The 27,553-nt window shown below is 28.4% G+C and overlaps 4 protein-coding genes across 4 annotated transcripts; 3 read left to right on the top strand and 1 right to left on the bottom strand.

Moving 5' to 3' along the window:
- The first annotated feature begins 774 nt into the window (after nucleotides 1–774).
- LOC132943324 (tafazzin) lies at nucleotides 775–8,647 on the top strand. Its single transcript, XM_061012272.1, has 4 exons — nucleotides 775–1,331; nucleotides 1,402–1,527; nucleotides 1,594–1,742; nucleotides 6,358–8,647. The coding sequence occupies exons 1-4, from the start codon at nucleotides 1,205–1,207 to the stop codon at nucleotides 6,751–6,753; spliced, it is 798 nt and encodes a 265-aa protein (XP_060868255.1). The 5' UTR covers nucleotides 775–1,204; the 3' UTR covers nucleotides 6,754–8,647.
- A 2,875-nt stretch (nucleotides 8,648–11,522) lies between these two features.
- On the top strand, nucleotides 11,523–15,042 carry LOC132942674 (proliferation-associated protein 2G4). Its single transcript, XM_061011270.1, has 8 exons — nucleotides 11,523–11,859; nucleotides 12,476–12,604; nucleotides 12,670–12,775; nucleotides 12,837–12,999; nucleotides 13,086–13,384; nucleotides 13,455–13,603; nucleotides 13,674–13,801; nucleotides 14,532–15,042. Exons 1-8 carry the CDS (start codon nucleotides 11,763–11,765, stop codon nucleotides 14,706–14,708), a joined length of 1,248 nt encoding a protein of 415 aa, XP_060867253.1. The 5' UTR covers nucleotides 11,523–11,762; the 3' UTR covers nucleotides 14,709–15,042.
- Nucleotides 15,043–15,657: 615 nt separating this feature from the next.
- LOC132942675 (MICOS complex subunit MIC13 homolog QIL1) lies at nucleotides 15,658–16,615 on the bottom strand. The gene is made up of 3 exons (XM_061011271.1): nucleotides 16,437–16,615; nucleotides 16,143–16,299; nucleotides 15,658–16,072 (listed from the first exon to the last, which is right to left on the bottom strand). Exons 1-3 carry the CDS (start codon nucleotides 16,460–16,462, stop codon nucleotides 15,899–15,901), a joined length of 357 nt encoding a protein of 118 aa, XP_060867254.1. The 5' UTR covers nucleotides 16,463–16,615; the 3' UTR covers nucleotides 15,658–15,898.
- Nucleotides 16,616–16,709: 94 nt separating this feature from the next.
- On the top strand, nucleotides 16,710–21,423 carry LOC132942673 (uncharacterized). Its single transcript, XM_061011269.1, is given in 9 exon segments — nucleotides 16,710–16,814; nucleotides 17,665–17,807; nucleotides 17,879–18,085; nucleotides 19,039–19,206; nucleotides 19,385–19,505; nucleotides 19,615–19,755; nucleotides 19,817–19,924; nucleotides 19,996–20,482; nucleotides 20,484–21,423. Coding segments are annotated over 8 exon segments (1,374 nt in total). The 5' UTR covers nucleotides 16,710–16,814; nucleotides 17,665–17,696; the 3' UTR covers nucleotides 20,515–21,423.
- The last annotated feature ends 6,130 nt before the right edge of the window (nucleotides 21,424–27,553 follow it).

Here is a 27,553-nt window from a genome sequence, read left to right as displayed (position 1 = left end):
TAAAGTTATATCTTTAAGGTTCAAGACTATTCTGATTTCTGATGAATATCAGAATAGTATTCAATGAGACCATCATAGAAAATGTCATTGGAATATAGAAATATAGTGGACCGATCATTTCTCCTCTTATTGTTATTGATTTCAATAGGGAGGTAACTGAGTTATTTTATCCGGATGGTAGTATTTATGACCAGAACACAGAGTGGGCAAGATATTCAAAAAGCAGTATCGCGATACTACTATACTTGATACTAGAATCTAGTAACTAGATACTTGGCTTTGGAGAATCGCGAAACTAGATACTCAACACTCGATACATTTGAATAAAATTAGTCACATGTTTTTTAAAAATTATATTTATTATTACGGGGATTGCCACATTTGTATTTTATCAATTTATATTGGTACTTTTATTTAGTACTTATTACAATACACACTTCCTATATACAGTAGGTATACAGTATATGTCATTAGGTATCTAATGAAAATTTAGCCATCCGGGTCAATGCACCCCTTCAAGTACAAATGGGGAAATTGCAGTCCAGTCAAAACCACTGCCGTGAACCTGTTACCTGCTCACAGCCAGGGTCGGTGGAAGTGCGGTACAATAACAATATTCGTAGTTTATTCGTATGCTTTTTTTGACCGTCGTCGTCCGCGTGGAACTTATAATACCATCACAGGTGCCAATGAGGTGGGGTACGCTTGCGCGCGCTTACCCAACGTGTCCGTTATCTACCACCACGGGGAACCCGCGACGACCGTGAGATAACAGATAACGACCGCTGTCCGTCGTGCCCGTGTGGAAAGATAATATAATAATAATGCAAATTATTATTGGCAATAAGTAATCCCGCTCACCGCGGTTGTAGACTGTAGTAGTGTAGTGTGGTGGTCGGTCGTCGCCGCGTTCGCTACTCCTCTTTGTCGTCGTCGTCGTACCTAAAATATATTATTAATTTCCTTATTCCGTCTTGCCTACAACCGCCGTTCTCATTCTCATTTATTATTCACGAATTCAATATAATTATACCTTTCCCAGTCTTATTTGTTTTTTTATTATACATGTACCTACGCGACAACGAATCGATGAGTGGATCCCTCTTAGAACGTGCACGCTACCAGTAACACGCGACCAGGAAGAAGGTCGTGCAAACCGATATTAATAAAAATCCAAATCTGATGTAAAACGCTATAACCAACCATGGTCGTGAAGAAAGAGTACAACATTGATTGGGTCTTGCCCAAACTCAGGAACAGACGGATAATTTGGAATGTTGCGTCTTGCATCACATTAGCTGCCGTCGGTATATTCAGCAAGATTTTCATCAGTAAGTATCCGCATGCCTCATCAATACATGTAAGGGATACCTCCTGTATGACGTGTGTATGTTTTTATAGAATGGTTCAACAAGGCAAAAGTGTACAACCTTGTCTCATTTGACAAAGCGATCAATCGACCCAAGCACATACCACTCATTACAGTATCTAATCACGACTCATGTTTTGATGATCCTGGTATTTGGGGTATGTAGTTATACATTTTCCGTCAATCTTTTATGTCAACTCTCTACATATATTGGGTTGTTTTAGCTGCACTTGGTTGGAAGAATTTAATAATGTCAAATAAAATGCGCTGGGCATTGGCCGCTAATGACATATGCTTTACAAACCCATTCTGTGCACATTTTTTTATGCTTGGACAATGTGTGCCGACCATTCGAGGTGCCGGAGTATATCAGGTAAAATTCATTTCTTTTATTATAAATTAATATTTTGCTTTTTTACCATGCGAATGTCAACCTAACCTAACCAATATAAATACAAAATATAATTACATTTTTCGTAGATAGCAAAAATTGACACATAAATTAAAAAGAAATTGAATTTCATTGATTACCTATTATTATAATATTATATTATTTTATAAATTTAATGTTTAAACTTGAAATAATCCTAATAAATTATTATTTAATGTTATAAAATTGCAGTAATCTTTATTATCTAGGTACTTATATTTAACAGTTTAGATAGGTTTTAGCTTTTAGATATATTTTATTATCATTTTAACTTCAATTAGATAATTAATTTTTATATTTTTAATATGTACATAAATTATGATTTTTAACAATGGATTTTTGATGGATTGTTTTATTCAAATGTGTATTTAAATGAATACAATTTTTAAAAGTGTGTTATTGATTTATTAAGTATGTCATTAAAGGTCATATATATTGAACCATAGCTGATTGATTTTTTACAGTTATTTAACTACATAGAATTTGTTTATAGTCTTATATTAATTAATTAATTTTTATTAATATTATCTAATAAAAATAGCTTAAAGAAAAAAAATTGAGCAAATGTTAATTTTATTATACAGTTGTTGATCAGTTATTAGTTTTTTGTATCTATTAATATTTAATAGATATTATGTATGCTATGCATACCTAGTTTATGATATTATAGTATAAAATACGAGTTAATATGTTAAAATATGATGCAAATAGTGTTTTCTTCCTCAGTTTGACCATCAATTTTTTTTAATTTTCTTCTTTAACAATCATTTTCTATCATACTTCACACATATTTGCAAAATATGTAATAGTGACTATAATTGTTCAATTTTTAAATCCAAAACAGTATTGGGTATTGTGTTAATTTGTATGCGAATCCTATGTTAATTTATAGTTTAATTTAATTATATTCAATTTTTGATAACTGTATATTACATTTACCAAGTATAATGTAGTTATGAGAAAAAATGAAAACAATAAATATACAGTAATGTAATTTTTTTAATTTTCTGTAGTTTGGTTTGATTATAATATGTGTTTTGTCTTCTATTTTCTATTGTATGTGTTAATGCATATTATGATATAACATTTTATTTTAGGCGCATATTTCTCTTACATTTTAGAATTGGTATTTAATACCATCGAAGAAAAAAAAAAACACTTGAAAAATATACCCTCAGAAATGTATTTTACATTATTATACACAACAATATTAGTAGTTGTGATTGTTGCTTCCACTGGCACTATATCTATTTGTATAGAACTTAAGTATAATATAGTATTTAGTGTTAACCTACAGTGTAACATTTTAATCTAATCTTTGTTAACAATTTTACAATCAATAAATGTAGATTATAGCCTATATTTTTTTGAATATACAGGATGATTCACCAAACATGTTCATTCTTCACCCCCTTTTTTTTTCTTTAATAATAAAGTTATTCAAAATCTGATTTTTGAAATTTTGAAATATACCTAAATACAAAAGTTTTGAATACTTGGAAATTTTCTGAATCATTTAAAGAGTCTCTTGTAGCTATACAAACTTTTGATTTTTAAATAAGAACTACCCCTTTTTAAATATTATTTAGCAGAAATGTTGATGTATCTAAATCAAAATTCCAATAAGTAGTTTCAGACTTATTAACCCATGTAATAAGGATAACAGATATAATTATATACATAATATAAAATATAATACTTATTATTAAATAATATTTATTTGTATATAGTTACGAAATAAAAAGTTAAATAAGATATTAGATCAAACAGGAAGGATATATTATACTGTATTGTTTTCTAGTTAATTGATTTAAAAATAGTATGTAAATTTTATTAATTTATAAGCATTTTACAATATTTTTAATAGTTGTCAGAGTGGCTTGGTCCTTACAATCAACTGCAGAAACGCTCTGAGTGTACGTATCCGCCTGTGTTTCTAGCTCCCGGGATTTTTAGCAACAAATTGTTATTCAAGGAAACAAAATTACTTTACTATAATCTATTCTACAAAAAAACATGCCACTGCCCAACCAAAATTGGTTTTTCTGCGCATCCTCACGCGACACTGCCATGGGGGGACCAGCTTTAATAGCAGGGTGATACAGAGAAATGCTCAGAACTGGGACGTTCTCTCGTGGAATATAATATAGAAAACTCTTTTTTTATAGAAGATCTGAATTTTATTAGCATTTTAATGTTATAGCCATGAAGACTAGAATAAGGAAACCACACTACTTCTGATAACGTCCCAAAGTGAGTTGCATGTTTAAACGACCACAGACTGCGCTGCAGTCGCTAGGGTTGCTACATTAACCCATGCAGTATAGGGGTTATTCATGTTTTTTTACGGTTTTTGGAAAATATTTTAAACCACAACCATTTTAAAATGTATAGCTCGTACTATTAGGCATTTATACATTGTGCAAAATTTTATACTTCATAAACATTCTTAAGAAACAAATATGAGTGTAACGATACATATCAGTACAAAACCATCGTTCAAGAACACACATGTGTATGGTATATCAAATAGTATTTGGCTCATACTTACTGTGAACATAGGTATATAGGTATAAAGTAACTAGATATAGTGTTACCGGATTGTATAATTTAATTATTTACACAATAATAAAAAGAATGTTTATAAAATATACACATGTGCACATCATGTATGAATGCATAATTGTACAAGCTATACAATTTAAAAAAAATTATGGTTCAAAATAATGCATATATTTTCCAAAAAACATGAACAATCTCTATACTATGCATGTTAGGAGGACGCTACACAGCCATTTGTTGTCTCCGTCTTACAACTGCATAACATAAAAAATGTACTCTCAGCAGATCACGTTTAGCTCGGTTAGTCTTAAAATTAGAGAGAATCGACCTATTATGCAACTTGATGCTAAGAAAATTATCTGTGTTTGTGTGTGGGTTTTTTACGATTATTCAATTTTTTAGCAAGTTATGGGTATATAATAAAGCGTAAAATAAAAATGCTCATAACTCACTTAAAAACTAAGTTATCATAAAAAAAACCACATTAAAACAAAGATAATTTTCTTACCATCAAGTTTCATTATAGGTTGATTCATTCTAATTTTTAAACTAACAGAGTTAAACATAATCTGCTGAGCATACATTTGCTAGGTTACGCACTACCGCACTTGTAAGACGAAGACGGCTGGGCGCTTGGGCTAGTATTATGGGACATAGACTATTATTATTAATCCTTAAAGTTTAATATGTCTGAAACTACATTAACATTTTAAAACACAAGTTAGTATTGATTCAAGTCACTCCTTTATGGTACAAATTTACGTTGGCCTTTTTTCATTTGTATATTCTATGGTTAAATTTTTTTTTGCAATTTGAGTAAAAATGACTAAAATTGGATATTTCTATAAAGTCATTGGCCATTGCACAATGAATTATTTTATTTTTTGCCTTATTTCACAAAATGTATTTTTTTTTTTAATTGAATTTCCTACTCTGATTATTGATGAGGCAAAGCAAGTGCGGTGCAGCACGCCTGTCCCGAAATATAAATCAATGCTATGTGACAATAGCGGAAATTTCCAATTGGAAAATATAATACACATTTTCATTTTTGTACTCGTCGCAAAATTAATATTACATTTTCATTTCCCAATTTAAATTTTTAAATATACATTTGTAATCAGAAGTATACTGATATTTCAATTGTATTTTTTTTCATATATATTTTGTATTTTTTTAAGATGTCTAGTTTTTTACTACGTAACAAAGGATTTTTTTTGTAGATTTTTGAATTTTTGATTGCATAAATATGGCATATTTAACAATAATTTATGCATAAAAATCTGAGCCTTAATTATTATGTATTATATTTACTTTTTAATTTAATTGTTCTAAATATATTGTTTGAAATGTAGTTAAAGTTTTATTATTTATAAAATATATATAAATAACTTTCTTGTTATTGCATTATCAGATCTAAAAAACAAAGTTAAAAAATAAACCAACATAATCATACTTTATGTTTAAACCAAAAATAATCCAAATTATTTTATATTCATAAAACACTTAGGGCCGTATTCATAGTCGATGCTTTAGAATATTGCTTAACCTATATTTATGACTCAAATGAGACTTTGGCTTAATAAATCAAAAAGTATTGCTTAAATTAAGGTTGGTTGAGACCTACCTTACGTATTGCTTTTAGTTATTATCATACATTTTTATTTTTTAAATGATCAAAATTAGCTTAAGCATTACTTATTCTTAAGCATTGACTATGAATATCCGGCCCTTATCCAAATCATAAATGATGATAGTTGTGGGAGATTATCTTCTATAAAATACCATCTAGATCCAATTCATGGATAAAATTGTGTGAAACTTTTGGAGCACTTCCTATAAGAAAAAATAAAACAAACTTAAAAAAAAAAATAATTGTAAAATAAATACATTCCTTGCTTTACCCAAAATCTAAAATATTAAAAATAATATATTTTTTTTAATAAAAAAAAAAATTCTGAATTTATAATAATTATGGTTATCCATTTTGTTACAGGAAGCGGTTAAGTTTGGTGTAGAACTGTTGTCTAAAGGTAAATGGCTGCATGTTTTCCCTGAGGGTCGGGTTAATATGAGCAAAAACTACATTCGCCTAAAATGGGGAGTTGGTCAAATGATATATGAATCCCCAATTATGCCTATTGTTGTACCTATTTGTCATGTTGGAATGGAAACTATATTGCCTAATGAACCGCCATACTATTTACGAACTGGTCGTAAGGTAACATTTAATTTTGGTGAGCCTATAGATTTAAAAGGATTAGTCTCAAAATTGAAAGAATCCAATGTGACTGAGGAGGAAGCTCGTAAATTAATTACAGAAAAAATTGAAGAAGAATTGTATAAATTACAAAAAGACACAATATTGTTACACAACAAATTAAATTCTTGACGGCCTGGTTTGCGAGTAATATTTTTAAAAGCTAAAAAAAACAGAATACTTAACAGTGTTATGTATGATTATTAACAAATTATGTCTGTTTAGATAAGTTACAGATAATTAATTTAACTGTATGTTTTAATATTGTTTATAAGTAGTTTATTTAACATCACATATTTGTATGTATAAACTTAACTGTGCAACCATTATGATTATCATTTGGTCCTCAATATTATATATTATATATATATTTTATATTTTCAACAAATATTTTTTATAAATTTACCTATTTAAATATTTTAAATAAAAAGTATAATCTTATTTGACATTCCTATAAGAATGTCAATAATTTCCGTCCAATCAAGTATACGTGAATGATATTTATTTAAAATAATTAATAATTAATAATATGATGTCATTTAATTATATTTTAATATAAAATATACTTAGTACTTAATTTCAACAGATACTTTTATCATGGTTATTTTAAAAATGAGCATGTCTAGTCAATCTCTTAATATTTCTGGGAGTGTAAAAAAAACTTAATTCAGAAATTTTTTTGTTATGAATATTAAGAGACTTGATTTTAATTGGTTTTATCTTAACTGTAACACAAATTCATTGTAACTCTTGCCAATATTTTATTTACTAAATGCAAATTAAATTGTGATTTTATTATATTTTTTTTTATTTGGTTTTATTGTAATACTTATGTATTTGTCTATTTAAGATCATACACAATCATTATTATACTTATAGTTATTTTAGTATAACATTGTGTATTATGAAAACATGATATTATTGAATTTTTAAGTGGAAGATTTTTCTATTTTAATAATTTACATATATATGGATTGAGCTTAGTGTCAAATCTAATATTGTTACACGGTATTATTATTAAAAATGTATGTGGTCATTGGTTACCAATTTCGGGACACATTGTAGTAATTCAATAAATATGTTAATTATCGCTTAATTTGAAATCAATTATAATAATGTTTTTACTTAGTATAATATTGTAATTGTAAATATTTTTGTTACAAATTTTCAAATTATATTAATTAATAATAATAATGCATATTTAATGTAGGTAATAATGTCAATATAAATTGTTTGTAATTCAATAAATTCATAAATACTTATATTAAATTATCATCTACCTAAGATTTAATATGCATAATTAAATATTTTGTATACAAATTATAATATTTTATATTTATCAACTGTGCACAATATATTAAACTGTAAATATTGTGTTGCAAATAATAATAATTTAGACCCGCGTTCACTGTGCAAAAGAACTTATAATTGCAAAAGGTCTATAATTATCCGTTTATTTTGGCCTGGAATTTTTTGCTCAACTTAAATTTTGTAAATTCTACATATACACACAACTATATAACATTGCCATATATTCTTTCAAAGTATTGTAATTTTTTCATAAAAAAAAAAAAACAATATTTTCTTCAATAAATAAAATGTAAAAATATTTTAATGGAATATATTACACTTAACATACATATTTTCATTATACTTTGTTTTTTGGACACTATCAATGATTATTATTTTAAATATTAAATTTGTACTATTTCTCTTTTGTTTTTAAAAATATATTATTTGCAATACCTATATATAAAGTAATTTAGCAACAAATATAAGATACATTAGAACTGTTAAATTAGATTGTAGTTATATAAAGTTTATGATTATTTGTTATTTTATTAAAATACTAACCCACTTAATTCTTATTGCATTTTCATTTTTAGACATTTTTTTCAACAGGTCTATAGTTTTATTGAATCAATTTTTTGTTTTAATAATGTATTACTCATTAAATGTGTACTACATATTTGTATTTTTTTGAAAAACAATCATTCTATAAAAATTTGCTTCAATAATTATGGAATAGTGTTTTATATTATTATTATTGTTTGTATAAGACCACATAAAAACTCTTATGATTTAATAAACGAGATAAAAAAAATAATTTATATCTATTTAGTAATTATACTAAAAAAATACTTTAAAATGTTCCTTTTTCAACATTGTACTCATCCAATATTTTACAAGTTTACAACCTTACAACCAAATACCGTGTTATACACATAGCTCCTTGACTTATATCAGCCAGCAATGATCATTATAAACCTATAAATCGGCTAAAGATGATCTCCTGTAATAGCGGTTTTCAATGTATATTTCGATGTATTTCTATATGTTTAGTCTGGTACAAAATATTTAATTTATGTAAATAGTAAATACCTAAAAAATTTTTGGTAATTGTTATAGAAGATAATAATAGTTTTTTTTTTTTTTTATTAATTTAATTATTTCAACATCTGTTGATTAATATGTTGTTTGTATAATGTTTGTCTTTTAAATAATTCATTTAAAATAATAAAAAGGTCGGCATGTGGGAACTGCTCTGCTATACAGTAAATGTAGACTGCTGAGTTGGTCATTGTAATGGTTTATAAATGTGTTAAATTTGAATTCAATGTTAATATACCATTGTATACAAAAAAAAACAATTCTGAACGGAGTTGGGCTGTCAGCCTAGAATATTTTATACTATATCTAGTATATTTGTTTTGCTATTATAATATTTTGCTTTAGTTATTCATATTATGTTAAGGTTGTTTTAAATTTTGCCCAAAGCATTGTATTTAATATAATATTAAATAATATTTGACTATTATAATAGTAAATATTTATAATTATCATTAACTTTTGATTGAATACCGCATAACATTAGAACATGAATAAGTTTGTGCCATTCTTGGTATACTGGTATAAATAGGCAATAGCTTAAAATTAATCCAAATGTATTAAAAATGTCATTGTGTAAATAAAATGTAATAAATTACGTAAAAGTTTCAAATTCCCATGCATAATTATTTTTGAATACATCAAAATTATAAAAATTGTAATTTTTTGTTTAAAATTTGAATACTTATCTAATTTTGTCTAAATTTGAACATCAAATTTCTATAAAAATAAATTGTGCTTAAATATTTTTAAAAATTTTTGGTTTAAAAATAAACAATTTATAAGGTACCTTGTATTAAATATCCAAGTCTTGATAAACAAATTTAATATTTTATACATTTTTAACTATAAAGTTATTTCCAAATGTTTGAGGTTTTGATGAATTTAGTCTATATTAACTGTACTAAAAAAAATAATTTATATATAATTTGAAATAACTATAATAACAACTTATGAAAAACCATGTATTTAATGTTTCAAACTTTTGACCCAACGAAAAATCATTTTGCGACATCTATAAAAAAAAACTAGAAAATTTAATGTCTAAACTCAAAAAATGTATAAATTATATCATTAATAGAAAATTTCAAGTATCTAATTACGGTTATTTATATTGATTTACAACAAAATAAGTTAAGCAAGTTATAACTTATTATTTAATTTCTAAATTAAAGCTTTTATTTTAATTATATGGTTAATTCATCAGCAATTCATACATCTGAAATTCGGTTGATATTAACTACTATATTTTGGAATTCTTTTTTTATTGGGTCCATCCTAACAATTTATTCAATTGTTGACAATATATAAAACAATATAACAATATAGGTATTAAAACAATTTTTCATCAAATAAATTGAGTTATTATTTTATTGAAATTCAAAAAATATTAATCATGTTTTAACCAATTATTATTAATAATAATAAACTAATAAATATTGTTATTTTTTAGAGATAATTGAATTTTAAAAGTATTTTGAGAAATGTTGATCTATTTTTTGAAATCCTTAACTTTTACATGGCTTGTATCTGATGATCAATAATTATTATTTCTAATATTTAAAAATATTATATATTTTATAAATTCATAATATTTTTATGAATTTTTTGTAATTATATACGGTTCTGTACAATTTGGTTGAACATAAATTGAATTCCGTTTTGTGTTGGAAGAATTTTCAAGGATAAAAAAAATTTCAATTTATTTAGGTACATACCCAAGATATACATAATATCTGTTATCCACGTCAACTAATTACCGATCAAGAAAATGTTGAAGAAACAAAATTAATATGATGACACGAGTTTCTTATATCGAGTGTAGTATACAAGTATGTTGTTTAATATTTAATATTAGCCATTATTACATATAAATTTAAATTAAAACAGGAATATCTGTTCATTTTTTTAACTACTTGATGAAATGTAAAAGTAATTTTTTTTATTAGCTTATTCCCCGGGGAATTCAATTTGAATTTAGGCGGTAATACAACCATCAATGATGATATAATAATATTATGCTTATCAATATTTGGACCAATAGGCTACGGGGAAATGGGACAAAAAAAAACCACGGTTTATGATGCAAAAAATGAACGAATCATAAGAACGGCCAACGGGTCTTTTGGAAGACCCGAATGGTTTTTTGATGGTGATTTGCGTCCATCGACCTATAAACTAATGGACAGCGCTTAGAGAGAGAAGTGAGAAGTCGAGTACGATATAGAGTGAGCGAGAAAAGAAACAAAGTAGTAAAACGTATATAGTTCCTTATGTGGTGCTCATTCGCTACTTTATGTTCTTTCTCTCCCGGCTATATGGTTATAACTTATAATATGATATTATGATCGCCTAGCATTGATGGCATGACGGAGTGGAAAGCGCTCTCCATAAGTTTGTAGGCTTGTGACGTTTGTGTCACCATTTGGATAAATCAGTGGGATTTTTATTTTTCTACGTTGTCACAACTGAACTGAGTGGTCCTTTTTGTTGTTTACCGCAATTTTTTCTCTTCCACTCCTGACTACTTACTACGTTTATCTACCGCAAGACACAGAAATCACAATAATAATATACCTATAGTTCGGTGCGTCGCGCGTGTGCCCTACACATCATATCGACGACGTTCCGGCGAGAAACGTGTGTTTCTGGTCAAGTGCATTCGCGGTGTACGATTTTTGATTCGCGAGTCCGTGAGAGATCTACGACAACAGCGTTTCATATTTTGACGTTTCCTGTCCGTTTGAACGACGATGGCCGACAAGGACAAGGACAACGACGAGGTGGAGGCGACAATCGCTGACGAGGCGGTGGTGACCAAGTACAAGACGGCTGGGGATATCGCCAACCGTAAGTTGGCACATTACGAGGGGTTCACCATTCAAATATTAATAATACACACTAACCACACTGGACGTAATTTACGGTCATCCCCGCAAACCGGTCTCTGACTTCCTACTTGATACGAATTTCTGGCAGTTGGACCTAACCTACAAAACGCGCGTACCCGGTAGTGTGGATGTGCGGAAGTCAGCTTTGTCGCCGGAGCCGTTTATGGAACCCTTCATCGGTTTCCTCGTAACTTCGCACACGATGGCGGCCCGTTGGATAACCATTTGCATCTTGCAAGAATATGGCTTGCGATACGTGGCGATGAGTCCCCCACCCCCTTTCGCGTTGCTGCACCCCTATTTTAGGACTATTATGAATTTGTTTTTCTAATAATAGGTAGTGTCCACAAAATTTCAAATGAGTTGATCAAAGTTCAGTTATTATAATCGCTAGCAATTGACTCGTTGATTTCAGTATGCGACTGGTAATGCATGTGATGTCCACTTATATTGAAAATATTGATATTATTTATTTTCATCTTGTTTTATACATTTTAGAAGCTGCAAAAGCTATTATAGTCTAGTGCTATAATATATTAGCTCAAGCATATTATAATATGTTTTTCCTTTACCAGGTGTTCTTGTTGAAATCATCGAAAAATGTGTAGAAGGTGCATCAGTCCGTGATGTATGCATTTCAGGTGATAATTTAATATTAGAAGAGACTAGTAAAGTATTCAAAAAAGAAAAGGAAATGAAAAAAGGTAGGTACCTATAACATTTTCATGTTTTATGTTATAAGACTTCTGACTTTAGTTTTGTTCTTTAGGTATTGCTTTTCCCGTTTGTATATCTGCAAACGGCTGCATTTGCCATTTTTCACCTATTACAAGTGAACCAGATCATACAATTGCAAAGGATGATGTTTTAAAGATGTATGTTTTAACATTTAACAAATCATTACAAATAACTTATACAGTTGTATACAATTTCTAGAGATTTAGGAGTTCATTTAGATGGTTTCATTTCAATGATCGCTCATACTGTTGTTGTGGGAGCGAATTCTGAAAATAAAATCACAGATAAAAAAGCTAATTGTTTCTTAGCTGCTCATTATGCATCTCAAGCTGCATTAAGACTAATGAGGCCTGGAAATGATGTAAGCATCATTTAATTTTTAGATATTAATAAAAAAATATAATGCTACTTATGTAAAAATAATAAAATATTTATATCTATTTATAGACGTACCAAATAACTGATATGGTAATGAAGGTTTGCAAAGAATTTGATTGTAAGCCAGTTGAAGGTATGCTTAGCCATCAATTGCAGCAATTTAAATTAGATGGTCCCAAAACCATTATTCAGAATCCTACTGAATCGCATCGAAAAGAACATGAAAAGGCAACTATTGAGGCCAATGAAGTGTATGCTTTAGATGTTCTTGTTAGCACGGGAAGTGGAGCTGCTCGTGAAACAACAGCTAAGGTATCTGTGTTTAAAAAAACGGAGGAAGTATATCCATTGAAGCTTAGGGCATCTAGGTAAGTAATAGTTTTGAACTTAATATTATGAATAATTTTACTAAGTGAATTCTTTTTTTTTTTGTTACAGAATATTTTATACTGAAGTTATTCAAAAACATAGTATAATGCCATTCAATTTAAGAAATTTTGAGGATGAAAAGAAAGCTAAAATGGGTGTGATGGAATGTGTAAATCACAAACTCATTGAACCATTTCAAGTTCTTTTTGAAAAAACTGGTATAATTTTTTTGTTGATCATAAATATAAAACCTTATTTTTTCTTGACCAATAAATATTTATAATTTAGGTGAAACTGTTGTGCAATACAAGTTTACAGTGTTAGTAACAGCTACTGGACCTGCTCGTATAACAGGATTACCATTTGAAGAGGATCTTTATGTGCCTAATTTATCCATTAAGGATCCAGAAATATTGGTATGCTTTACAGACATATTTTAATACAGCAATAAAATCGAGCCCCTATTTTTATCATTATTAAATACTAATAACTATATACATTAAACAATGACTCCAGGTGAAATTATTAATTATTAATTAATTAAAATTTCAAATTTAATATTTTATTGAAGATTTGAAAAGTTATAAGTAATAGAATAACATTGATTTCTTTAAAATTGGTGAGAGGTTAAGTTTATATTTTTAAATTATAACAAAAACCAAAATCAATATTATGATAAATAAATATATCGGAGTATTTTTGCATTTTTTCCTTAAAAGTTTTAACATAATGTAATCAACCTGCTTGCTCGCCACTAACTGTATACTCGTGGCTTGGCGTGGTGCGTTGGCTGCTACCAGTCGCGGAATGCGACAGGGAGTAAGTAACAGCCACAGCTACTAGCTCCCGGATGGGTGACCACCCGGGTTCATAGTAGTTAAAAACCTTGCCACACATACACGTGTTTGCTACATACATGTGTTTGCTACATACACATACCGTAACAACCGTTAAAAAAAAAAAAAAAAACAATCTTAAAACTGTACCAACCTTACCCCTACAACAGCTAATGGCCATAGTCGCCGGGCTTAAGTTCAATAAAAAAAAAAAAAAAACACTACTTTATGAAAAATTATCGAAGAGATAAACAACAAAACCTATATTGTAACATTAAAATGTTTTTAATTAATAATAAAACATGTTTAGAGTTTACTCAAGACATCTGTAAATCAAAGAGGAATTTTGCAACCAGTGAAAAAGAAGAAGAAGAAGACACAAAAAAATGCTAACAATGCAGCTGGTGAAAATTGTTCTATGGACGTCGATCAACCATCAAAAACAGAAGCAGGAGTTGAAAAAATGGAAGTGGATGCGTCAGCTTAGATAATTTTCTTCCATTTTTTTTTAGAAATTATGTACAAACATGTTTTGGCATTAAATTTCATTGAATTACAGACGTAATGATCAGATTAAAAAAGAAAATTAGGAAATTTTCAGTAAAATTGTTATGGAATGTTTATTGACTTCTATAAATGACTAAATCATTTAGCTTTAGCATCAAATCAATATTGACCAAATTATATATATTTTAATACTAAATTTGTTAATGATCTATAAAACTAACTTTAAAATTCTGTTTACTTAAATATTGTCATCCAAAACTAAATGTAATTTACTTGACTTGTTTTTGAATAAAGTGTATAAAACATTGTCAATATTCAGGAATTTTTATTAGTATGACATTTGTTGAAAACTCAAGTCAGAGCACTTCTTTATCCATTGTTTATTAACGAATGTGTGAAAAAATATTAAAATGTTGAAATCAAGTTCTTAGTGTTGTCTAATCGATTAATATTAACATCCCAAATTCCCTGAATATTACTTCAAAAGTATTTAAGATAATTTATATTGTAAAAATTACAAAGCCTATATTAGATTTTCATTTACCATTATCATTTAAATTTTAATTTTTCCTCAATTATTATTGTTTTAAAGTAAAACTTACAATTTTTATCAATTTCATTTACATGAAACTTTTGTTAATTATTTATAAAACAATTGTTTTCAATTTTAATTGTATTGGTTAAGTTTTATACAAACATACATTTTTGTGTGAATATTTTAAAAACAATATTGCATTTATGTTTTCATTATAACATTTTTTTAAAGTTGTATAGTTAATAGTTATATTCAATGTTTAAAACACGAAGTACATACATTTCTTTTTTTATTATTAAAAAATATGTTTCTCTTTTTTCAATACCCTAGTTAATTAGTCTATTTTATACAAAATAGTAATTAATAGATATTGAACAAAAAATTCAAGGAAAAATTTAAATGGCATAAATACATTGAGGGCCAATGTTATATTTGATAATCAAAACTAATTATTTTATAATTATAATTGTTTAATATTGAAGGATTTAAATATGGTAGAAGGAGAAAACAATTTAACAAATTATCTACTCGATGTCTTACAAAAACAAATAATTATAAATAGTTACGTAACAAATTGCTATTGAATATTAGCACGATATATCGTTTTATTTACGTTATATGATAATAGATCATTGTTAATTTTCTTTAGATTTATTCACTTGTATCTCAACCAATTGATACGCTTTATTCGCTGCAACGACACATTTGTTAGGTACATCAATAACAAACTCGCCAGCGTTGTACACACCTTTATTCCAACACGCCGTAGATGTGGATTTTAAATTTTCTACAGATGGCAATGATTTTACCTTGAAAAAACAAGTAGTACATATAAGTTTATTTTTTATCAAAATTGTGATACTGGTGATGATAACTTACTTGTGCTGGCATTTCAGACTCTGCTTTTTTGGCAATAGGTGTCAAAATTGCAATGATGATTTTTGCTACTTCACGTGATGTTTCACCATCTTTCCATATACCTAATTCTGATGAACCAAATATTGTTGCTCCAAATAATGCTCCTCTTATAGTGTAACTAAATAAATTATGTATGCGATGAAAAGTTTTGCGAATCAATGTCAAGGCTATTCAGCACAATTTAAAAAGTTTGTTAAGGTCATTCAATGGCCTATTAGTAAGTATTTGTTTAAAAATCATAATTGACAGTCTTACCTTATGAATTTGTTTAGTTTACTCATATTTGAAACTAGTTTTTACAAATCTATATAAAATTAATGTTCTATACTTTTATAGGTAAATTAAAAATCACAATAAGATATTAAGATTAAACTTATTAGTTTGTAAGTTCGTTTCGAACTTTGCAGTCTCGGTGCTCGCACCTCGCACAGTCGCACTATAATAGTTTATACTTATCATTTATCAAATAGTATCTACAGCCGTGACACGATAATATTATCTATAATCATTATGTGAACACAGAATGATAATGCTTATCAATTTTCTGTTATCAGTCCATCCAAACTCCGTAAATCCGTGAAACTGTGAAAGTTTAAAGTTAAGAGAAGTGTAAAAATTATGCAAAATTGCAAAGTAAGAATTATTTTTGAATTGGAATTTAAGATACTAGAGTTACTCTACCTTATTATTAATTGTTACTCGTTAGGAAAAATTGAAATTAAATTTATATTTATTACACAAACAATTTGGCAGTTAGCTGAGTTAGCTTATAGCTACTAGTGCTTGTAGCTCAGCAGCAGCAGGCTGCTGCACTATTAAGTGCTTGTAATACAATAGTTGATAACACTTAAATTACGCTTAACCCACTGATTTTACCGGCCGAATTCCGTGGTTTAACCAGAGGTCGACTATTGTAATACAAGCCCTGAGATGTTTTATTGATTATTTATTGTTGATCTATTATTATTTTAGTACAATATTTAAGTTCTTCCCACAAACTAACAAATTAAGTAATTTAAGATTATATAATCTGTACCTATATGCTATAGGTATCTTATTATATGTATATATTTGTGGTTCTTCTTAAGGGCAAATACTTAATTCACTTAAGAACACAATTATCTAAAATAATAAAAATGTTATTTCTTTTTCTATGTAAGCTGGTTCAGTGTAAAATCTTTGATCTTATCATGGGACATATTTTGGTCATGCAACCACCATTATAAAGATCAATGTCTCAATTACCACGAGTTAAGACAATCCAAGAAACTTTATTTATTAACAGTCGTGATTAGTGACAAAATAATTATTATATTTATCGATTTATGAATATTTTAATGTACCATATTCAGCCGTTTGGTCCAATCAAACGCTTTTTTTCTAATACTACTATATTATATACTTATTCGACCATTTTTAAAACTAATATAATTTATAATTTTACATGTAATTTATGTATTACTTATGATTTTTAAGTTTGGAGAATTTTAGTGAAAAAGATTCCACATAATCGTTATGGATAAGTCGTCAGCCAAGGAGATATTTTTCCATTCATGCATAAATGGTGATTTGAGTACAATTAAAATTAATTTGTTCCATAATGTATCGCCGTTCAGCCTAGACAAGGTTAATAGTGTATTTCATATCTAGAACTCAGCTTCAAAATAATAAATTATTTGTTCCATTTTACTTTTAAGTATGGAAACAATGCTTTGCACCTAGCTTCCATGAACAATCAACCAAAAGTATTAGAATACTTACTAAAGACTGTCAAAACTTATAAAAGCAATTTTCGGAATAAAATTGGACGTACTGCTTTAAATATTGCAGCCGCTCAAGGTGCATTTGAGTGCATTGAAGTTTTACTTAACAACTATCCTTGTGACATCAATTCTACAGATAAGGTGAATTTTTTGTATTATTGCCTTGAAAAAAATTAATTAATTAATTAAATTTTTTAATTTTAAAGTCGTACAAGGAATAAAAATCAACTATTATATAATATTTTGTTATGAACTATGTCTTTGATTCAAATATTTCCAAATCATTATATCTTCATGCTATATAATCTTAGCTATGATGATTGCTTATTTTATATTTCTTACATTTTTCTTACAGTTCATTCCGAAATAGAATAATAAATAACAATTGGTAAAATGTATTAAAGTAGGGGGACTCTGTTTACCTTTAAAAAAAGAGCGTCCCCATCACTTATTAAACATTATTAAGCAGTGTGGGCTATGCTCTAACAACCCATAATACCCCTCTTTAAACAATCAATAAAAAAATAAATAAATACAAGGTATAATATATTACATAAGTATTATAATTTGTAGATCTGTGGTAATGAAATCCATAAGACAAATTATAATGGTATCTCACGCATTTTAATAAAAATGCAGATTGATGAAGCTAAAATTTCTGAAAATTAGTTGAGGTACTCTGTTCCCCTGCTTCCCCCCAAATCGAGCATTTAATTTATTAAAAATTTGAGTAAAATAAATGTACGTATTAAAATATTTAAAATACTAAACCAATACAATTTCTCAGATTTTTATACCATCTATAGTTCTATACTCTATTCAGTAAAAACAGACCAGACGGCGGAGAAAATACGTCGTTGTTCACTCATCTTTCCTTAGTACAGCTGCCTCCACAAATATTCTCTATTACCGAATAATTAACAAATCAGTCACCTAGTGGTCTGGCAGCGCCAAGCTCAGTTGCGATGCACGAATGCGGTCTGTTCTTGTCCTGAATAGAGTATAGTATCATATAATTCAGTGTCAAATTTATCAATTGAAAATAGTTGTAAACATTTTTCTAAATATGCACTTTATAATATTTAATTTTTTAGATTTTTAACAATAGTCCACTACATTGGTGTGTTACAAGCAAATGTATCAAAGGTGTTAAGAAGTTATTAGATGTGGGAGCTGATTTCACGCTTGTAAACAAATTTGGTAAAACTCCTTTACAACTTGCCAAAACAACTTGTTTGGACATTTTTCATTTAATAGACAATGTAATTTTGAAAACGTTTGTTTATTACCTACTCTTTAAAATAAAAATATAATTATATATCATATTAAGCTAATCATTTTATTTAAATGAATTAATAATTATTGTTGTCATAATCAAATCTAATCAACCATGAAACATTGAACTTTTTAAAGATTATTTTTATTTAATACAATTTTCAGTTTATCAAAAATAAAAATAAGTACCAATTTTTACACACAACTCCACAGTCTAATAATGGTATTAGAACTAATATAAATATTACCTCAAAATCATCTAATTCGCCACAATTTAAAATAACTAGTAAGTTGTAGGCACTAGAACTTTTAATAATAGAAAAATAAATTACTAATATAAATAATGAGTAATATAAATGTATTTATTAGATTTTAAATGATACATTTTTTGACAGATGGTAATTCAAAATCAAATTCAAAAATATTTAATAAGACTGTTGATCAGCAAAGTGTCAATTGTGAAACAATATTAGGCCCTAATTTGGTATCTAATAATTCAGATGAATCATTTTATCTGGATATTTCAAAACTAAAACGTAAGTTTAAATAAAATGTATTATTTTTTTTTTTATTACATTAGTTATTTTTGTATTTTAGATGGTGATAATTCTGTTTTAAAATTATTGGAAAAATCTATTGAACCAGTCGACGAAACTTCTTTTGTTTCATCTATTTTAAACAGTGGAAAAGTTATTCAGTTGACAGGTATAATATTTAATTTGGTACTAGGGAATAAAAATAATGATAACTATAATGTATATTTTTATAATTTTTAGAAGCTGGTATACTTGCTTTGGAATACACAAAAAATGAAATAAATACTCCAATTCCTGATCGCCTTGTACAAAGCCTCTTGAACACATCTCAACAATATAATGAAAATGAAAATCATCTTGACTATGATAATATTGAAAAAGATATTGAATTAGGTTCAACAACACTTGCCAGAGGATTAAAACGACTGAAAAGTCCACAACCCTGCTCTAAAAGATTTAAATATACTGAAAGTACTAAGACTTCGGAGTTTGAAAGTTTATTGGATCAATTGGGTTCTAAGTGTACTAAAACTGTACCCATAGTTTATAATTCAAATTCTTACTGTTCACAAAGCTTGTCATCTGTAGAAAATAGGACAATGAGAAATAATGAGGTTTGCAATCAAAATCAATTAGTATGCGTAAACCCTGACATTAATGCTCAGCCCAAATGGGTAGATGATCTATTGTGTTTATTTCATAAATTAAATAATTCGGCCATAGTAGAACAAATCAATTGAACTAACTTGGTGCACTTAGTCATTCATTATTAGTTAACACCTACCATTTTTATTATTCCAAGTTGTGCTGTAGTAAATACATTTTTCACAATTAACTATGTATGTGGCAGTGGCAGAGTCAGGATTTTTCTTCGGGGGGGGGGAAGCTGATCCACTTTTACATAGCCCCCTTAGCCACCCGGCTACGCCACTGGTATACATTTTGCAAAAGAAACCATAACTTGTATACAAAATCTTCTTTGATTCCAAAAAACAGCTCAGAAGTCAGGACATCAATGATCAATACCTACATTGTTTGTTAATATTTTCTCTATTGATCTCAAATTATTTTAGGTTTTACATAATTTGTTTTATTTAAAAAGTATAAAATTAAATAAATTAACTACATTAACATATTTTTTATTTCTTATTTCAAACATGTATTAGTTGTTTGAATTGTCATTGTATACTTAACAAAAGGCCATGCCAATATTTATTATTTATTATCCAACAACTATACAGTAATACCCTTTGTTTTTTATTCTGGTTACATAACTATTCACTAATCACATTAAAGCAAAACTTTAATTTTTATATATTTATATTATGTAAATAAAATTATGGAATTAGATTAACTCATAGAGCTATAAAGTCTCAGGTTCCCCCGAGACTACTCATACACACTAGCATTCTCCGTTATTTATGGCAAGTAGTCTACTAGTCTCTAGGTGCCTGAGAATGCGGTGCACCTTTGAAAACCTTATATGTATTAATTTACTTAAATAAACAATGGTGGCGCTGCTACGATCATTTTTAACCAAAACAATTCATTTTTTAAATCAGTAATTTAATATTTTACAAATTATTCATATTTATTTATTTATGTTAATTGTATATTGTATATCATTATTTATTTATAAATATTATACATTTTTTTATTATATTTAAATATATATGTCATGTATATCAGATTCTTAAAGAAGGTAAAAATGTATTACCTAGTTTTAACAAGATGTGTGTTTTTACTTTTTTTTATATATAAATAGTACAAATAATTTATAACTTTAAACTAATAAGTTATATCTAACTAAAACTAATAAATGTTAATTTTTATACAATAACATAGTATCCAGTATCCAAACAGACATATTATAATTCTTTATAATTTATATGTCTTTTCAAAACTCAAATGAACCTTTCTTTCACTTATTATTTCATAATATATAATTTTTTGTACTATGATCTACTTAAAGTGAGCTCAGTCTTGTGTGGTTCTACGCAATCACCAATTGCCCGCGTGGTGCGTTTGCGTCATCCAGTTTCCAACTAGGTCCCATTCTACTGGGAGTGAAGACCGCACATGTCTCCTATTGGAGAAGGTTGATAGTAGGTATCATGCATAAAGTGATAATATCTACATAGATAAATAGATCACATCATGGCTAAATATATATATATTTAGCCATGAATCACATAATGTCTATTGTCTCTTATTATTTATTATTAAAATATTATTAAATTAATAAAAAAAAACACAATATGCACTGGGATTTTACACTTTTTTTAACATATGTTTTATTTGTTTTAAACAATGAGCAAAACTTTAAAAACAAATGTTTTAAATTCATGTTTAAAACAAGTTTTTAAAACATAACAACCCTGAAAGAGGAATGTAGTTTTAAAAGGATGCAAACTATAAATTGATTTAACTCTTTTTGTGTATATTTGGGAAGTAGAGGTATTGCAGATATTTAACTATTTAAATATTTATTCATCAATGCCTACATTTTTCAATAAATGACATAATTTACTGATAAACTTTAATATTTATATATTTAAGTATAACACCTACTTACTATGTATCGTATATTTGTATTTTTTTAAACTAAAATATTATCTTTAATTTTGAATTACAGCACACACAGCTGCACGGCTTATAACCGGAACTCAACTTACCTACTACATTTTTTTACCCGGGACTTAACTCACCGCTTTCAAAATGAACCCAAATTATCGCGGACCCAATTGACCTAACCTCTTAATAGGTACTTGGAATTTACGGAAGATATGAAAACCAAATTCGATATTGTAGCCTTTATAGGTCAGTGGCGGATCCAGGGTTTAATTTTGGGCAGAGGTGCCTCCTAAAAAAATTACTTTTAAGCCATAAATACATTACACACTAATATTTCTGTAAGTAAAAAGAGGAGTCTATTGTCTGTTGAAGAGGTATGGGGCCCCTGCCCTCCCCTGGATCCGCCACTGCTTTAGGTATTTTTCCGTAGAATAATAAAATAAAAATAAAAATTGTAGTAAATACGGGGTTATATGGAGTTATCACGATGTCCTTTCAAAAATGCTAATTTATGTTAACTTTTTTTTATTTTTTTTATTTAATAAAAATAGTTTGTAAATATCTAGTTTGATTGTGTATAATAATATGTCAGTGTATAACACAATAAAATAGCTTCAAAATAATGAAAATAAGTGAAGATACATCAGAAAATGTACCGTTGGTTCGGTTTTGTTTAAAAAGTTGAATTGCCCATAATTAAAAAAATAAAAAGTTTGAACCCGCCCTTTAAAAGGGTTTTCCTTCATAACTTAAGGTACATAGTACATACTATCATACTATCATATGACGCCGGCTGGCCACTTCTTCGCCAAACAATACCACGGTACCCAAGCGAAATAATTTTTTATCAGACAGGCTGAAATTTTATTTAAGATGCCCCCCCCCCCCCCCCCCCCCCCCCGTAAATATGTTCTAGATCCGCGCCTGGCGGTACCTAGTTTAAAATCCTGGTTTAAAATAATTGTATGAAGTACTACGGAATGTTCTACGCAGCGTTCGTCGTTTCTGCTTTCAGAATATGAGTATACGATAATAGGTTAAAATTTGAGTTTAACTTAATAATACATTTTGAATGGTGTTCTATTCATAATGTCCGCGCGGATGATCGATCTTAAGCTGATGTCAGTGCACCATTTGTTTTCTCTCTCTGACCCACGCACAACATAGCAAATGTATGTTTAGCAGAACCAACCCTGTGTTATTACTTTCAATATTAAACCCAGTGAATTCACCTATTTTCAAACTTTAAGTTAAGAATATTATATGTGTCCCTACTTTGGTTTTTTTACGATAATTTATGTGTAGCGAGTAGGTTTATTACAGTCGCATTACGCATTATATTATTATTTATTAATGCATACCTACTGACTACTGTAATGTTTATATTTTTAATTCAATAACTAAACGTAACATAATTAATATGATGTATAGGTACTATGTGTGACTGTGTAAATCATAGGTGAAGTAGTTATTACCCTAGCTAATGGCCTATGGTAAAAATCACCAAACAATGGCATAACTACATTTATATTGTTTTACTCACAGACCACACTTATTTTGAACTGTAAAATAAACATTATGTATTATATTAATATAAATTATAAATTTATGACTAAAGAATAAAACGAATAAGAAATAATATACCTAATTTATACTTACTTAATGGCTTATAATATATGGTAGCCATTATCGTTTTTAATATTTTGTATTTGTTAAGTATTAGTTTATTATGTCATATTTGATATTTTAATTATTAGTAATTGTAAAAAAAAAACGGGAACTAGGAAGTGTATAGGAGTTCAAAAATTATTCTTATTATCGAACCACATAAATTGTATAAAAGCGACTCAACGAAGTGAAATTATAGTAGATCGCTTGTAGACAGTTGTTCATTTAATAAATAACCTAACCTATATGTATACATATAAAATACCTATTAATTTTAGTATTTTAAATTTTAATTGAAAAAATAACGTCTTATGACGAAAAGTTTTACTTGTGAATAGGAAAAAAAATATTGCTGTTAATAATACGTAGGTACCTTTATTTAATATAGGAGTATGCGACGTTATATACGTTAATCGGACTTGGGAGTTAGAAGTGCGCACAGGTACTGACACTATCTTAACCTGAATTGTACATTGTAAATGAGTTACTGTCGTTTAATTAGTACTCCCAAGTCCCAATCATTTTTTAGATATTACTGCTGTTAAACAATTTATTTTAAATTATGAGCATAGACAGCGCTTCATAATTCCTCATTACAACTATCCAAGGAGCAATAATAGACTCAACCTCTTCACCATCAAATACGAATATACCAATAAAACTCCACCAATATATTTATTTACCACAGAATTTAAAAGAATTAATTAAAAAAAAACGCCAAGCTAGAAAAATTTAGCACCAAACCCATTACCCGGAGCACAAACATGAATTAAACAAATTAACAAATAAACTGAAAAAAGATCTGCAAACCTTTAAAGCCAATCAATTCCACTCATTTTTATCATCACTTACACCAGTCAATGGTTCCTTATGGAAATCCATAAAAAATAAAACCAAAAGAAAAGACGTAGTCCCCCCCTTAACAAATTCTAACAACACTCTAGCCATAACCGACAGTGAAAAAGCAAATTTATTCGGCAATCAACTATCAGAAATTTTCCAACCCTACTCGGATACAAATTACAATATAACAACACACATAGAAAATGTCCAAACTTTTCTTAACAGTCCACTACCTATGTCGCTACCAGCTAAACCAATTACACCACAAGAAATAAAATATTATATTACTAAACTACACAACAAGGTCAAATCCCCAGGATATGATCTAATTAATAACAAAATACTCAAAAAACTAACAAATAAAACCATCCTTCTTTTGACTCATATATACAACACAATGCTCAGATTATCATACATTCCCCCAATATGGAAATTCTCAACAATAATATTAATTGCTAAGCCAGAAAAACCAAAGCATTTGGTAACCTCATACCGCCCGATAAGTTTACTACCGACGTTAGGGAAACTTTTCGAAAAATTACTTCTTAAAAGAATAACCCCTAATATCAAAGAAAAAAACATCATCCCAAATACTCAATTTGGATTTCGATCATATCATTCGACAATCCACCAAGTACATAGAATTACCGACAAAATATCATCGTCATTCGAAAAAAAAGAACACTGCCCCGGTGTATTCCTTGATATCGCGCAAGCATTTGATCGCGTCTGGCACGACGGATTATTGTTCAAATTAAAATCGTTTCTACCTGCTCCGTATTTCCTCATCCTAAAATCTTATCTTGAAGACCGATATTTCACTGTTAAGTTTAACAATTCCTACTCTGTCTACCATAAAATCAAAGCGGGAGTACCCCAGGGAAGTGACCTATCACCTATACTCTACAATATCTACACATCAGATATGCCCAAAACAAACCATACAACTCTAGCGACATATGCAGACGATACCGCTATACTAGCATCAAATACAGACCCAAACATAGCCACCCACGATATACAATACTACTTAAATCTAATCTCCGATTGGACTCAAAAATGGAAAATGAAAATAAACGAAAACAAATCAGTTCAAATAAATTTTTCTCTGAAAAAATACGAATGTCCACAACTTTTGCTCAATAATTCACCAATTACTGTCCTTAATGTAACCAAATACCTCGGAGTTCATCTAGATAAAAGACTTACCTGGGCCCAACACACAAAACAGAAAAGAAAACAATCAAACACACGTCTACATCTCCTCCGTCCATTATTGTCTTCTTCAATGAATTTAAAAAACAAAATATTAATGTACAAGACTATAATTACCCCCCTCTGGTCATATGGTATCCATCTGAGGCCAAGCCAAACCATCCAATATAAGACCCATACAAGCTTTCCAGTTTATATGTCTTAGACAAATAACTGGAGCCCCATGGTATATGACCAACGACGCATTACATATAGATCTCCAAATCCCAACAGTCAACGAAATAGCAACTCGTCATTACAAAAAGTTTCACTCCAAACAGCACTCGAACCAAAACCCTCTAACTTTCCGCATGTCCTCTATAACCATCCCCAACAATCCTCCGAGTAGGTTAAAAAGAAAATGGCCAAGAGACGCTCTTGCCTAACGGTCTCCATATTATATGAACCCATCAAATTAAATAGTAGGTACTGTTGATGGACGGTTTTCCCCCCTCAAGACATTCAAGTCATTTTAATTACCTATGTTATGAAATTTACTCATTGTACAAATTGTATAAATTGTAAATATGCTTAAATAAATTAAATATAAATTATGAGCTTAGCGGGTAATGCAGTATTGCCAGTATTGGTTATTCAACAGTGGTGTAATCGGGGAGGGGGGTTGGGTGTTGTACACCCCTCCCCACCAATTAAGTGTTTTACAACGATGTGTGTGTATTTCTGTGTCTCATCAGTCATCATCTTTTGAATCAGAAAAAGTAAAAATAAAATTCTTTAATCTTCAACTTGAATGGTGCGGTTACTGTTAGAAAATTGGATCTATACTCTATAGGTATTTATTCTATATATTATTTCATAATTAATTGGTTTTTATCAAGCTTTTAATATTAATTTTCAAATGTTTGATTTTTTACAGTTTATAGATATTGGTGAATTTCTTTTTGTTAGTCAAAACATTTAAATATAAGCGTTCCTCATAAGTTGTTCTTCTAATTTTAAAATATCGAAAATAAATAGTCTCACATTTTTTTATAATATAAAAAATGTGAGACTAAGTATATTATATAGGTAGGTTACTATAGGTATTAAAATCCTCGAAATTCAAATTTTAATAAAATTTATCATAATGAAAATTTACAAATTATTTTGAAATTAAAAAGTACCTACATATAATTTTTAATTTGAATTGCTTTAACTGCCTTTAAGGTTTAAAAATGTAATACAAAGTAAAATTAAAATTATGAAGAAAATTGGAAATAAGTATTTAATTAAAAATTACCATTTTAGATATTTTTATGTAATCCACAAAATAATAATAATCTTATGGACTTGAAACTTTCACCTATGTATATTATTATTTTCTATAAAATATAAATGGGTGTAAAAATATTTAAAAAAATTGGACTAATTTTAATTTATACCACGAATCACACCACTATATTCACTTCACATTGTTCTATACTTCTATATGGTAAACGTACGTAGCCACTCGCCACGT

This window comes from Metopolophium dirhodum, chromosome 4, assembly GCF_019925205.1.
Source record: "Metopolophium dirhodum isolate CAU chromosome 4, ASM1992520v1, whole genome shotgun sequence".
NCBI classification, from domain to species: Eukaryota; Metazoa; Arthropoda; class Insecta; order Hemiptera; family Aphididae; genus Metopolophium; species Metopolophium dirhodum.
Note: the sequence above shows the minus strand (reverse complement) of the source record. Positions and strands in the feature narration are given on the sequence as shown.

Excerpts from the sequence above, each read along its gene's own strand:
- LOC132943324 (XM_061012272.1), top strand. The coding sequence starts at position 1,205 with ATGGTCGTGAAGAAAGAGTACAACATTGATTGGGTCTTGCCCAAACTC. Across the intron at positions 1,332-1,401 it reads ATTCAGCAAGATTTTCATCA|AATGGTTCAACAAGGCAAAA; the intron begins GTAAGTATCCGC and ends ATGTTTTTATAG. Across the intron at positions 1,743-6,357 it reads GAGGTGCCGGAGTATATCAG|GAAGCGGTTAAGTTTGGTGT; the intron begins GTAAAATTCATT and ends ATTTTGTTACAG.
- LOC132942674 (XM_061011270.1), top strand. The coding sequence starts at position 11,763 with ATGGCCGACAAGGACAAGGACAACGACGAGGTGGAGGCGACAATCGCT. Across the intron at positions 11,860-12,475 it reads GGCTGGGGATATCGCCAACC|GTGTTCTTGTTGAAATCATC; the intron begins GTAAGTTGGCAC and ends TTCCTTTACCAG. Across the intron at positions 12,605-12,669 it reads AGAAAAGGAAATGAAAAAAG|GTATTGCTTTTCCCGTTTGT; the intron begins GTAGGTACCTAT and ends TTTGTTCTTTAG.
- LOC132942675 (XM_061011271.1), bottom strand. The coding sequence starts at position 16,462 with ATGAGTAAACTAAACAAATTCATAAG. Across the intron at positions 16,300-16,436 it reads AAACTAAACAAATTCATAAG|TTACACTATAAGAGGAGCAT; the intron begins GTAAGACTGTCA and ends TAATTTATTTAG. Across the intron at positions 16,073-16,142 it reads AGTCTGAAATGCCAGCACAA|GTAAAATCATTGCCATCTGT; the intron begins GTAAGTTATCAT and ends TGTTTTTTCAAG.